The 14,371-nt window shown below is 45.9% G+C and overlaps 1 protein-coding gene across 1 annotated transcript in view; it reads right to left on the reverse strand.

Moving 5' to 3' along the window:
• LOC135508350 (disks large-associated protein 2-like) overlaps positions 1–13,671 on the reverse strand; it is a 106,037-nt gene extending 92,366 nt beyond the window's left edge. Inside the window, exon 1 of the mRNA XM_064928473.1 lies at positions 12,568–13,671. Coding sequence (XP_064784545.1) covers positions 12,568–13,656 — 1,089 coding nt within the window. The 5' untranslated portion in view covers positions 13,657–13,671. The remainder of the gene's footprint in view (positions 1–12,567) is intronic.
• Between the last annotated feature and the right edge of the window lie 700 nt (positions 13,672–14,371).

Below are 14,371 nucleotides of genomic sequence, written 5' to 3' on the forward strand. Positions count from 1 at the left end.
CCAGCTCTCTCTCTCTATATATATATATATATATATATCTCCCTCTGCCACTGTCCTGCTCTCGCTCTCTATATATATCTCCCTCTGCTACTTTCCTGCTCTCTCTATATATATATATATATCTCCCTCTGCCACTGTCCTGCTCTCGCTCTCTATATATATCTCCCTCTGCTACTTTCCTGCTCTCTCTCTATATATATATATATATCTCCCTCTGCTACTTTCCTGCTCTCTCTATATACAGTGCCTTGCGAAAGTATTCGGCCCCCTTGAAATTTGCGACCTTTTGCCACATTTCAGGCTTCAAACAGTGGAACGACATTTATTGGATATTTCAAACTTTTTTAACAAATCAAAAACTGAAAAATTGGGTGTGCAAAATTATTCAGCCCCCTTAAGTTAATACTTTGTAGCGCCACCTTTTGCTGCGATTACAGCTGTAAGTCGCTTGGGGTATGTCTCTATCAGTTTTGCACATCGAGAGACTGAAGTTTTTTCCCATTCCTCCTTGCAAAACAGCTCGAGCTCAGTGAGGTTGGATGGAGAGCATTTGTGAACAGCAGTTTTCAGTTCTTTCCACAGATTCTCAATTGGATTCAGGTCTGGACTTTGACTTGTCCATTCTAACACCTGGATATGTTTATTTTTTAACCATTCCATTGTAGATTTTGCTTTATGTTTTGGATCAATGTCTTGTTGGAAGACAAATCTCCATCCCAGTCTCAGGTCTTTTGCAGACTCCATCAGGTTTTCTTTCAGAATGGTCCTGTATTTGGCTCCATCCATCTTCCCATCAATTTTAACCATCTTCCCTGTCCCTGCTGAAGAAAAGCAGGCCCAAACCATGATGCTGCCACCACCATGTTTGACAGTGGGGATGGTGTGGTCAGGGTAATGAGCTGTGTTGCTTTTACGCCAAACATAACGTTTTGCATTGTTGCCAAAAAGTTCAATTTTGGTTTCATCTGACCAGAGCACCTTCTTCCACATGTTTGGTGTGTCTCCCAGGTGGCTTGTGGCAAACTTTAAACAACACTTTTTATGGATATCTTTAAGAAATGGCTTTCTTCTTCCCACTCTTCCATAAAGGCCAGATTTGTGCAATATACGACTGATTGTTGTCCCATGGACAGAGTCTCCCACCTCAGATGTAGATCTCTGCAGTTCATCCAGAGTGATCATGGGCCTCTTGGCTGCATCTCTGATCAGTCTTCTCCTTGTATGAGCTGAAAGTTTAGAGGGACGGCCAGGTCTTGGTAGATTTGCAGTGGTCTGATACTCCTTCCATTTCAATATTATCGATTGCACAGTGCTCCTTGGGATGTTTAAAGCTTGGGAAATCTTTTTGTATCCAAATCCGGCTTTAAACTTCTTCACAACAGTATCTCGGACCTGCCTGGTGTGTTCCTTGTTCTTCATGATGCTCTCTGCGCTTTTAACGGACCTCTGAGACTATCACAGTGCAGGTGCATTTATACGGAGACTTGATTACACACAGGTGGATTGTATTTATCATCATTAGTCATTTAGGTCAACATTGGATCATTCAGAGATCCTCACTGAACTTCTGGAGAGAGTTTGCTGCACTGAAAGTAAAGGGGCTGAATAATTTTGCACGCCCAATTTTGCAGTTTTTGATTTGTTAAAAAAGTTTGAAATATCCAATAAATGTCGTTCCACTTCATGATTGTGTCCCACTTGTTGTTGATTCTTCACAAAAAATACAGTTTTATATATTTATGTTTGAAGCCTGAAATGTGGCAAAAGGTCGCAAAGTTCAGGGGGGCCGAATACTTTCGCAAGGCACTGTATATATATATATATATATCTCCCTCTGCTACTTTCCTGCTCTCTCTATATGTATATCTTCCTCTACTACTTTCCTGCTCTCTCTCTATATATATCTCCCTCTGCCACTTTCCTCATTTCTCTCTCTCTCTCTATATATATATGTCTCCCTCTGCTACTTTCCTGCTCTCTCTCTATATATCTCCCTCTGCCACTTTCCTGCTCTCTCTCTATACATGTCTCCCTCTGCTACTTTCCTGCTCTCTATATATATATCTCCCTTTGCCTCACTCTCCCTCTCCCTCTCGATGTTGTGTATTGTTTGGTCTTGGGTCTAGGTCTCACTGCCTTCCTGGAGGTGTCCTCTCCTGTCACAGGGTTGCTAGGAACTGTTGTAAGGGCTATGAACAGACAGAGGATTCTCTCACTGTGTGTGGGAGCATCCTGTTAGTGCTACAGCACATCACAGCACGCCTCTCTCCTCACAAACTGACAGGAAATACATGTGAGGGACAAAGGGAGGGAAAAAACAGACAGTCGTGGCCAAAAGTTTTGAGATTGAGACAAATATTAATTTCCACAAAGTTGGCTGCTTCAGTGTCTTTAGATATTTTTGTCAGATGTTACTATGGAATACTGAAGTATAATTACAAGCATTTAATAAGTTTCAAAGACTTTTATTGACAATTACATGAAGTTGATGCAGAGTCAATATTTGCAGTGTTGACCCTTCTTTTTCAAGACCTCTGCAATCCGCCCTGGCATGCTGTCAATTAACTTCTAGGTCACATCCTGACTGATGGCAGCCCATTCTTGCATAATCAATGTTTGGAGTTTGTCCAAATTTGTGGATTTTTGTTTGTCCAACCGCCTCTTGAGGATTGACCACAAATTCTTAATGGGATTAAGGTCTGGGGAGTTTCCTGGCCATGGACCCAAAATATCGATGTTCTGTTCCCTGAGCCACTTAGTTATCACTTTTGCCTTACGGCAAGGTGCTCCATCATGCTGGAAAAGGCATTGTTTGTCACCAAACTGTTCCTGGATGGTTGGGAGAAGTTGCTCTCGGAGGATGTGTTGGTACCATTCTTTATTCATGGCTGTGTTCTTAGGCACAATTGTGAGTGAGCCCACTCCCTTGGCAGAGAAGCAACCCCACACATGCATGGTATCAGGATGCTTTACTGTTGGCATGACACAGGACTGATGGTAGCGCTCACCTTGTCTTCTCCGGATTTTCCGGATGCCCCAAACAATCGGAAAGGGGATTCATCAGAGAAAATGACTTTACCCCAGTCCTCAGCAGTCCAATCCCTGTACCTTTTGCAGAATGTCAGTCTGTCCCTGATGTTTTTCCTGGAGAGAAGTGGCTTCTTTCTTGCCCTTCTTGACACCAGGCCATCCTCCAAAAGTTTTCGCCTCACTGTGCGTGCAGATGCACTCATACCTGCCTGCTGCCATTCCTGAGCAAGCTCTGTACTGGTGGTGCCCCGCAGCTGAATCAACTTTAGGAGACAGTCCTGGCGCTTGCTGGACTTTCTTAGGCACCCTGAAGCCTTCTTCACAACAATTTAGCCGCTCTCCTTGAAGTTCTTGATGATCCAATAAATGGTTGATTTAGGTGCAATCTTACTGGCAGCAGTATCCTTGCCTGTGAAGCCCTTTTTGTGCAAAGCAATGATGACGGCACATGTTTCCTTAATCAGCATGACAGAGTGATCTCCAGCCTTGTCCTCGTCGACACTCACACCTGTGTTAACGAGAGAATCACTGACATGATGTCAGCTGGTCCTTTTGTGGCAGGGCTGAAATGCCGTGGACATGTTTTTTGGGGAATCAGTTTATTTGCATGGCAAAGAGGGACTTTGCAATTAATTGCAATTCATCTGATCTCTCTTCATAACATTCTGGAGTATATGCAAATTGCCATCATATGAACTGAGGCAGCAACCGTCGTGAAAATTAATATTTGTGTCATTCTCAAAACATTTGGCCACGACTGTACAGCATGTAGGGAGAAACATAAGCCACTGGCCAATTCCCTTCAACTGTTACCATCCTTCCTGAGCTCATTCCCAAGCTTCTTCCAGCTCTCTGGCTGTCTTTATGTCATAGCACAGCTGTCACCCTGTCCTATCAATCTATAAATAGCAATCTTCACTGGGACGGCTGCACACAACACATAGGCTACCATGCATTCTGCATCTATACATCCATATCTCAGAATATACGGTGCATGGATGATCCCCTCAGCTCCCTTTCTGTAAATTAGGCAGTCAGTAGTGCTGAGCGATTACTGTTTTTTGAGGTTGGTTCGGTTTCGGTTCGATTAACAGTTTTCGATTAAGTACACTATGCATTATGTGGGTCGAATGCTGTTCAATACAGAATAAAACAATTCATATGTCACGCCCTGGCCTTAGTATTCTGTGTTTTCGTTATTATTTTGGTTAGGCCAGGGTGTGACATGGGGATTTATGTGGTTTGTTTTGTCTGGGGTTGTTTGTAGTTATGAGATTGTGGTTAGAGTAGTACTCTAGGTAAGTCTATGGTTGCCTAGAGTGGTTCTCAATCAGAGGCAAGTGTTTATCGTTGTCTCTGATTGGGAACCATATTTAGGCAGCCATATTCTTTAGGTCTCTTGTGGGTGATTGTTCCTGTGTTTGTGTTTGTGGCACCAGATAGGACTGTTTTGTTTTTTTTCACGTTTCTTGTTTTGCAGATTGTTGTAAATTCATCTTTATTAAAGATGTACAAAACTAACCATGCTGCATTTTGGTCCGCCTCTCCTTCTACAGAAGAAAACCGTTACAGAATCACCCACCACAACAGGACCAAGCGGCGTGGTGACAGGCAGCGGAAGCAGGAGCAGCGAAAGGAGGAATGGACATGGGTAGACGTTTTGGACGGCAAGGGTTGTTACACTTGGGAGGAAATAATGGCTGGAAGAGATCGCCTCCCATGGGAACAGGTGGAGGCACTTAGGAGAGCAGAGGCAGCCGGAGAGAGGAGCCGTCGATACGAGGTAACACGGTTGGAAAGGAAGCCCGAGAGACAGCCCCAAAAATTTCTTGGGGGGAGGCACACAGGGAGTATGGCGACGCCAGGTAGGAGACCTGCGCCAACTTCCTGTGCTTACCGGGGGGCTAGAGAGACCGGGCAGGCACCGTGTTATGCTGTGGAGCGCACGGTGTCTCCAGTGCGGGTGCATAGCCCGGTGCGGTACATACCAGCTCCTCGTATCGGCCGGGCTAGAGTAAGCATCGAGCCAAGTGTCATGAAGCCGGCTCTACGCATCTGGTCTCCAGTGCGTCTCCTTGGGCTGGCTTACATGGCACCAGCCTTGCGCACGGTGTCCCCGGTTCGCCTGCATAGCCCAGTGTGGGCTATTCCACCTCGCCGCACTGGCAGGGCGACCGGGAGCATTCAACCAGGTAAGGTTGGGCAGGGTCGGTGCTCAAGAGCTCCAGTGCGCCTGCACGGTCCGGTCTATCCAGTACCACCTCCACGCACCAGCCCTCCGGTGGCAGCTCCCCGCACCAGGCTTCCTGTGCGTGTCCTCGGCCCAGTACCACCAGTGCCAGCACCACGCACCAGGCCTATAGTGCGCTTCGCCTGTCCGGCGCTGCCAGAGCTCCCGCCTCTCAGTCCAGAGGCACCAGAGCCCCTCATTCCAGAGGCGCCAGATCTCCTCAGTCCAGCGCTGCCAGAGCCTTCCTCCTCTCCAGCGCAGCCAGAGTCTCCCACCTGACCGGCGCTGTCAGAGCTCCCGCCCCTCATTCCAGAGGCGCCAGAGCCCCTCATTCCAGAGGCGCCAGAGCCCCTCATTCCAGAGGCGCCAGAGCTCCTCATTCCAGCGCTGCCAGAGCTTTCCTCTCCAGCACTGCCAGAGCCTTCCTCTCCAGCATTGCCGGAGCTTCCCTTTCTGCCCATCGCCGCCTGAGCCGCCCGTCTGCCCAGCGCCGCCAGTGCCGCCAGTCTGCCAGGAGCCGCCAGTGCCACCAGTCAGCCAGGAGCCGCCAGTGCCGCCAGTCAGCCAGGAGCCGCCAGTGCCGCCAGTCAGCCAGGAGCCGCCAGTGCCGCCAGTCAGCCAGGAGCCGCCAGTCAGCCAGGAGCCGCCAGGATCCACCAGAGCCACCAGTCTGCCAGGATCCGTTAGATCCGCCAGTCAGCCAGGATCCTCCATTCAGCCAGGATCCGCCAGTCAGCCAGGATCTGCCAGAACCACCAGCCAGCCAGGATCTGCCAGATCCATCAACCTGCCTGAGCTTCCCCTCAGTCCCGAGCTTCCCCTCAGTCCCGAGCTTCCCCTCGGTCCTGAACTTCCTCAGTCATGAGGCACCCCTCAGTCCAGGTGGGCCCTTTTGTTGGGGTTAGTAGGCCTGGGTCGGCGGCGAGGGTCACCAATCAAGGGACGCAAAGGAGGTGGACAGAGACTATGTTGGAATGGGGTCCACGTCCAGCGCCAGAGCCGCCACCATGGACAGACGCCCACCCAGACCCTCCCCTATGGATATAGGTGGCGGCCAGGAGTCCGCTCCTCTGGGGGGGGTTACTGTCACGCCCTGGCTTTAGTATTCTGTGTTTTCGTTATTATTTTGGTTAGGCCAGGGTGTGACATGGGGATTTATGTGGTTTTGTCTGGGGTTGATTGTAGTTATGGATTGTGGTTAGAGTAGTACTCTAGGTAAGTCTATGGTTGCCTAGAGTGGTTCTCAATCAGAGGCAGGTGTTTATCGTTGTCTCTGATTGGGACCCATATTTAGGCAGCCATATTCTTTAGGTCTCTTGTGGGAGATTGTTCCTATCTTTGTGTTTGTGGCAACAGATAGGACAGTTTCATTTTTTTTCACAATTCTTGTTTTGTAGATTGTTGTATTTTCATCTTTATTAAAGATGTACAAAACTATCCACGCTGCATTTTGGTCTGCCTCTCCTTCGACAGAAGAAAACCGTTACATCATAAAAATCCCATAATGGTAGTGACTGCCCATTACTGATTACCACTTATCCACCAGCATTCATTGTCATTACTTTACTATAATAAAGTATTTCAGTTGATGTGTACAATACATTTGTATTATTTTATGACATTATTTCATTCCAATTCATCATCTCATCTCTATAGAGCTGCTGTCTGACTAATTCACTATTTTAGTAGTTCTTCAAAGTAAATAAGGCATACTTTAACGAGTGCTAAATACCAACTATCAATAACTTAGGTCATGTATTTCCAGGTAGAAATACCTTGCGAAGCAACTGCTCTCTGTTCCTGCTGGCGTAAAATAAATTTAGACGCACAAGTAGGCGCGCAATGGACTATGGTAATTTTAGTTAACATGTTTTCTACAATAAACTATGTCGAATATACGCCTGTTGGAAACTACAACTCCCTACTATATCACACAATTCGGACTTGATCTGATATATCTCTAGAGCTCACAGAAAATGATGGATTCAAATAATTGAACCGACTTCGGTCAATTAGTCAATTAATTGTTTAAAACCCCCAAAATAACAGACATTTTGGTTAATAACTCAGTTCTAGCAGTCAGGCAACTTGCTTCTAGACTTCCTCTTTTCGTCTGATAGGGAAAAATTGACAGAATAATTTAGAGGCCTATGTATATTATCAGCTTTCCAACTGCTGTATGTTCCACTGCTGTCATGTGTGCTGTAAACGTAGACATCTGGAACTATTAAAAACCTATTACAAATTAGTCTGGTTAACTACACTGCCCTTCAATCGAGAGAGAGAGAGAGGAATGTAGACCCACCTTCTTCAACCTATATATCAATAAATTGGCGATGGCACTAGAACAGTCTGCAGCACTCGGCCTCACCCTACTAGAATCTGAAGTAAAATGTCTACTGTTTGCTGATGATCTGGTGCTTCTGTCCCCAACCAAGGAGGGCCTACAGCATCACCTAGATCTTCTACACAGATTCTGTCAGACCTGGGCCCTGACAGTAAATCTCAGTAAGACAAAAATAATGTGTTACAAAAAAGGTCCAGTTGCCAGGACCATGAATATAAATTCCATCTAGACACCGTTGCCCTAGAGCACACAAAAAAACGATACATACCTTGGCCTAAACATCAGCGCCACAGGTAACTTTCACAAAGTTGTGAACGATCTGAGAGACAAGGCAAGAAGGGCCAGCTATGCCATCAAAAGGAACATCAAATTTGACATACCAATTAGGATCTGGCAAAAAACTACTTGAATCAGTTATAGAAGCCATTTCCCTTGATGGTTGTGAGGTCTGGGGTCTCCTCACCAACCAAGAATTCACAAAATGGGACAAACACCAAATTGAGATGCTGCATGCAGAATTCTGCAAAAATCCACATGAAAGGAAGCGATTCCCAAACCTTCCATAACAAAGCCATCACCTACAGAGAAATTAACCTGGAGAAGAGCCCCCGAAGCAAGCTGGTCCTGGGGCTCTGTTCACAAACACAAACAGACCCCACAGAGCCCCAGGACAGCAACACAATTAGACCCAACCAAATCTTTTTTATTTTATTTATTTCACCTTTATTTAACCAGGTAGGCTAGTTAAGAACAAGTTCTCATTTACAACTGTGACCTGGCCAAGATAAAGCATAGCAGTGTGAACAGACAACACAGAGTTACACATGGAGTAAACAATTAACAAGTCAATAACAGAGTAGAAAAAAAAGGGGAGTCTATATACAATGTGTGCAAAAAATCTTGAGAAAACAAAAAGATAATTACCTGACACATTTGGCCCTAAACAGACAGCACACAGTGCCAGAATACCTGACTACTGTGACTGACCCAAAATTAAGGAAATCTTTGACAGTGTAGACTGTCGCTGAAGGTAGACCTGGCTCCCAAGAGAAGACAGGCTATGTGCAAACTGCCCACAAAATGAGGTGGAAACTGAGCTGCACTTCCTAACCTCGTGCCAAATGTATGACCATATTAGAGACACATATTTCCCTCAGATTACACAGTTTTGTTAAACTCCCATATCTACTGGGTGAAATACATCACAGCGATTTGTGACCTGTTGCCACAAGAAAAGGACAACCAGTCAAGAACAAACACCATTGTAAATACAACCTATATTTATGTTGATTTTTTTCCCCTTTTGTACTTTAACTATTTACACATCATTACAACACTGTATATAGACATAATATGACATTTGACATGTCTTTATTCTTTGGAACTTTTATGAATGTCATGTTTACTGTTAATTTTTTTTATTGTTCATTTCACTTTTGTTTATTATCTTTCACTTGCTTTGGCAATGTAGACATGTGTTTCCCATGACAATAAAGCCATGAGAGAGAGAGAGAGAGAGAGAGAGAGAGAGAGAGAGAGAGAGAGAGAGAGAGAGAGAGAGACAGAGACAGAGAGATATAGAGAGAGAGACATAGAGAGATATAGAGAGAGAGACATAGAGAGAGAGACAGAGACATGGAGAGAGAGAGACATAGACAGAGAGAGAGAGACATAGAGACATAGAGAGAGACATAGAGACAGAGAGAGACATAGATACATAGAGAGAGAGAGAGAGAGAGAGACAGAGAGAGACATAGAGACAGAGAGAGAGAGAGACATAGACAGAGAGAGAGAGACATAGAGACATAGAGAGAGACATAGAGACAGAGAGAGAGACAGAGACAGAGAGATATAGAGAGAGAGACATAGAGAGATAGATAGAGAGAGACATAGAGAGAGAGACAGAGACATAGAGAGAGAGAGAGACATAGACAGAGAGAGAGACATAGAGACATAGAGAGAGACATAGAGAGAGAGAGACATAGATACAGAGAGAGAGAGAGAGAGAGAGACAGAGAGAGAGACAGAGAGAGAGAGAGAGAGAGAGAGAGAGAGAGAGAGAGAGAGACTGTGGTGTCTGCAGCGCTGCAACTTCACTCTGCCTTTAATCACAGGCGTTCTCTCTCTGAACCGTCCAGCTTTGGCAAGTCAACATGGCAATTAATTGTCTTATTAAATCCTGCCGCATTGCCCTATCAGCAAAACAATCAAAGCCTAATCCGCGCTTTCTACTCTTTTGGAAGGAAAAGAGTTGTGTTAAGCTGTGAAAGTGAATTACTGAAGGCTAAGACACAACAGTAAAACAAAATGATTTTGTAGTGGCACTTTGGCTGAGCAGTTGAGTGGCTAATAAGGCATGTATTATGCTTGTTTTTTCAGTCATTCCTTTCAGATCTACACTATCTGCTTGTCTACAGTATCTAAGAGAGGGAAGAGCAAGACTTACAAAGAGAAGGGAGAAAGAACATGAGAAAGAGATAGAGGGGTTGAAAGAGAGAGATAATTATAGAGAATGAGAGAGAGAGATAATTAAGTTTGCCATGAGCAGCAGTCTGTCGTGAATTTGTATCCTGGCCAGGTGAACTGGTCACATCCATGACTTCATTGCGTTGTCACTGTCACCTTACTGCATCTAAATCAAAGCTGCTGTTCCTCCCTAACAGATACTAACAAGGGCCTGAGTGTGTGTGTGTGTATTCATGCTAGGGTAATTGGGAAATCAGTCTGCAAAAGACAGAGAGCGATGATCGATTACACATACAGCATGATTCCAAATATTTGTCATTTCAGGAAGAAGCCAACTGTACTCCATCTCTGTCCTGTTCTATGCTCACTAACACACCAAACGTTCCCATTTTTGGAGAGCACTCTGCTCTCTCACAGCATCATAACTTCCTCTCTTTTCAATAGCTTTTTTCTTTCTTTTCTCCCCTGGCGTCAAATCCAATGACAACAACAAGGTGACTGGCACTTTGAACCATCTGGAGTGCCACAAACACCCCACCTCCCAAAAACAATATCAACAACAACTATTTTTATAGGGCTGCACCTTTAAACCGAAATGGAAAAACAAAGCAGAACGGCAACAGGATGCTGCCTAACTTCCAATGTGACCCTTTTAGTGATGTTCTTGACTAACAACTCAATCTAACTACCTCACTGCTCCTGTTGATAAGGACAGGTATAGAAATAGAGAGACATCCAGCCAGCCAGCCAGTCAGCCATTGAGCCAGCTAGCCATAGACCAGAATAGTCTGTTTATTTCCCCCTGTCTCCTAGCCCTCTGTGGATCCACAGTCCTCCCTGGTAGCTAGTTCACCTCAGAGAAGGGGCATCAATCCCCAGGGGAAATGCGTCACCAGCTGGGCCGATTGACAAGGTTCAAAATAGCCCTGCAGTGGAGAACCAACGGAATGGACTGGGCTATTTATAGAAAAAAACAACGTGCTTATGGCCGTTCAGACACCCCATCAAAAGACCAGACAAAGAATGCATTACAGTCTCTTATCATCAGTCTCAGGGAGAGTTTAGTGCACTTAGAGAGATAAAGAGATTCGAGGTTCTAGAGGCTACCGTTGTCTGGGGTTCATCATTTTCATCACCATTAAAAGGGTTTTGTATACAGACGCTTGGAATTATTCACAAAACCTCTGTTTTCCTGTTTACGTCAGTTAATAGTCAGATAAGCATTTCCTCCTCACTAGAATGGTGGGTGGGTTGAGCCATGTATCATGTATTTCTTGTCCATTAAAGACAGCAGTTACACCACATTCTACTTCGTCGAGTCTCTGAGGCATATTTATCTGAGGAGTTCAAATGTTTTCAGCTTCAGGCAATAGCCCACTCATGGGTTGTATGTTAACTGTAAAACAAGTACTTTTTACTGTCAGGAAGAGCTTGATATTGATTCATCATACACCAACAGCATCGTTTCATATACAGCGTTATTTTAGTAAAAAAGTACAGTAGGCATTCAGTGCCGTGGGCAAAGAAGTTGCCATTCCTAAACAAATACCCTTTACTACCACAACCCTAACATAAAACCTCTGGACCATCAACTACAAAAATGCTGATTCACTTTGAATTGATAATAATAATAATAATAATAATAATAATCTTAATGTCATTACCCACAATCCACCAGGGTTTCCCACAATGCAGATCCTGGCCTCTCACACACCAATACAGACCAACTGACTCCTTCGGGAAACATGGCACTGCAAAAAGCTCAAACCTGCAATGATCCTGAGTCTTTTCTTTGCCCCCCCCCTGGTGTTATTCATTGATACAGTAATTGATATCTCCCACTGAGATGTCCCCTCACTGCTTCTACCCTGCTGAGCCCCTGACAGGTGACTCATATCCTGGACAGGGAAATACAAGAGATTATCTCTCAGAACTATCAGAGGTCCAGCTGAGACAAACAACATCATAATAACGCTGTCTGGATTCAGGGCTGTCTGTCTGCTGAACATGAGCCTCTGATGGAATAGATTGCCATATAAACGCAGGCTTAGATATTGGGATCCATGCTAATCAATGAGCCTCATTGTTGGTAGTGTTTCTAAGTGTTAGAATGAAGCATAGCTGGTCTTTGGTTCTACACTAACTGATAATGACCATAAATCCTCTCTCTCTTCAATGGCTTCACTAAATCAGACTATCAGTGGACCTATGTCTATGTGTACATATCTGTCTGCTTATCTGTCAATCCCATCCATTTGACATTTGAGTCAATTAGCAGATGCTCTTATTCAGTGACTTCGTACTGGTCCCTCTTTCTTTCTTTCTTTCTTTCTTTCTTTCTTTCTTTCTTTCTTTCTTTCTTTCTTTCTTTCTTTCTTTCTTTCTTTCTTTCTTTCTTTCTATCTTTCTATCTTTCTATCTATCTATCACATTGCTGTGGTTCTGGCAACATGGCTCCAGCAACGGACAGACTAGGACTAGAAGAGTGACTCACCTGTAGGTAGTGGCAGGGCCTGAGGTTGGGCTTGAGGTCTGTGGGCATCATGGGTTTCTCCAGGTTGAGGGAGGACTTCCTGTAGGCCTCCTTGGCCTGGCTGACGGTCAGCGTTGACCAGGAGCTCCTCTTCATGAACTTCCCTTCAGGAGCCATGGCCACACTCTCACACGCGGAACACTTCACATCGTTGTTGCTCTTGGAGGTCTTGAGCGACAGGTCCCCGTAGTGGCTGTGGACAGAGTCGGGGTAGCAGTGGCTGCTGATGTGGTCCACATGTTGGCGTGACATGACACTGGGCGTCCGGTACGTACTGTCACTATCCAGATTATCGTCTGAGCTCCACCAGCCCGCCACCCCAGAGCGCTGCTTACTGCTGCTGTCTGATGACTTACGCTCTTTGCTCTTGCTGCGCTTGCTGTGTTTGTGGTGTCCGTGGTGGTGATGATGGTGGTGGTGGGAGCCTTCCCGGTGCGAGTCTCCCTTGGTTCCATTCATCTTGGACGAGCCCTCCAGGGAGTGGGACTTGGTGAAGAGCTTCTGGACAGAGTGGACCAGGTGTCGGATCCTCCCAGGGCTCTCGTTGCGGTGCTCCGTGGTGGTGGTGGATGCCCTCTGGTACTGCAACGTGTGGAAGCCATCACGATGTAACGGAAGCTGCTTCTCAAACTGGTCCAGCAGGTTGGCTGGGATTCTGTTCATCTTACCGCTGCCGCCATGCGACGAGCCACACTCATCTCGATCCCGTGATCCACCGCCAACACCTCCTCCTCCTCCTCCTCTAATACCACCATCCCGCGACCCGCTGCCGTCGTGGTGGGAGCTGTAGTGCATCCTGGGAAAGGTACTGCTGGAGATGGAGTGGTCTGTGTTGGCCATGGAGACTGGCATCGCCATGCACTCAGAGTGGATGGAGCTACGGGGAGAACAGCGGTGGTGATCCATGAGACAGCTCTCTGTGGGGCTGAGGAGGTATGAGGGGGTGCGGGACTCATGGTGGTCCAGGGAGTGGTCGCAGTCGGCCAGGCCGCAGGTGTGAGCTGAGGTAATCTGGAGCTGGCTGGGCCGGCCACCCGATAGAGCCTTCATGTTCCTGGGTGGAGGAGGGGAGTAGCTGTCTTCATCGAAGTGCTGAGAAGGAGACCATGAATACTGCTGGTCTATGTGAGAGAGAGAGAGAGAGAGAGAGAGAGAGAGACAGAGCAACAGATGCTGTGTAAATAGCTAAGAACAAATAACCTTCAGCAGTTTCAACAATCAAAACCCATGATCAAATCAGCTGCTTATCAAATGCCATTGTCACTACAGCAGCACAATGTAGTCAGTCACCTAGAACAACAAAGTGGAAAAGGAGAAAGTAAGATCACAAAATGTCACAGTCCCACAAACCTTTTATTCTCTACTCCCTCCCTCCCTTGTCTGTCTGTTGGTGCCAGGCTGTGAGGCGAGGCATGGCGAGGGAATGGGGACAGGTAGCAGCTAGTGTTGCCATTTATCCATTGCAAAGTGAAATAATAGCCTATCATTTTGGAGCGGGGGTGTCATCCGTCAAAGCCCTGAGGAGAGCGTTTTGAGGTGCATCAGCGGACGAGCGTCCTTGGGAGGCGTCCTACCACCACGGCAGCCACATCGCTGGATTAAAACCACATTCTCTGTCATCTGTTTCCAAGGGCGGACATCCCAACCCACCTCTCTACAGCATTTAACTTAATCAGAGAATAGCTTTACTTTATTTAGACAACCCACTACCATTATTTTACTCTTGTTACACATACGCTCTCCTTGAATAAAACAGAGACAAGGG

The sequence above is a fragment of the Oncorhynchus masou genome, chromosome 21 (assembly GCF_036934945.1).
Source record: "Oncorhynchus masou masou isolate Uvic2021 chromosome 21, UVic_Omas_1.1, whole genome shotgun sequence".
Taxonomy (NCBI): Eukaryota; Metazoa; Chordata; class Actinopteri; order Salmoniformes; family Salmonidae; genus Oncorhynchus; species Oncorhynchus masou.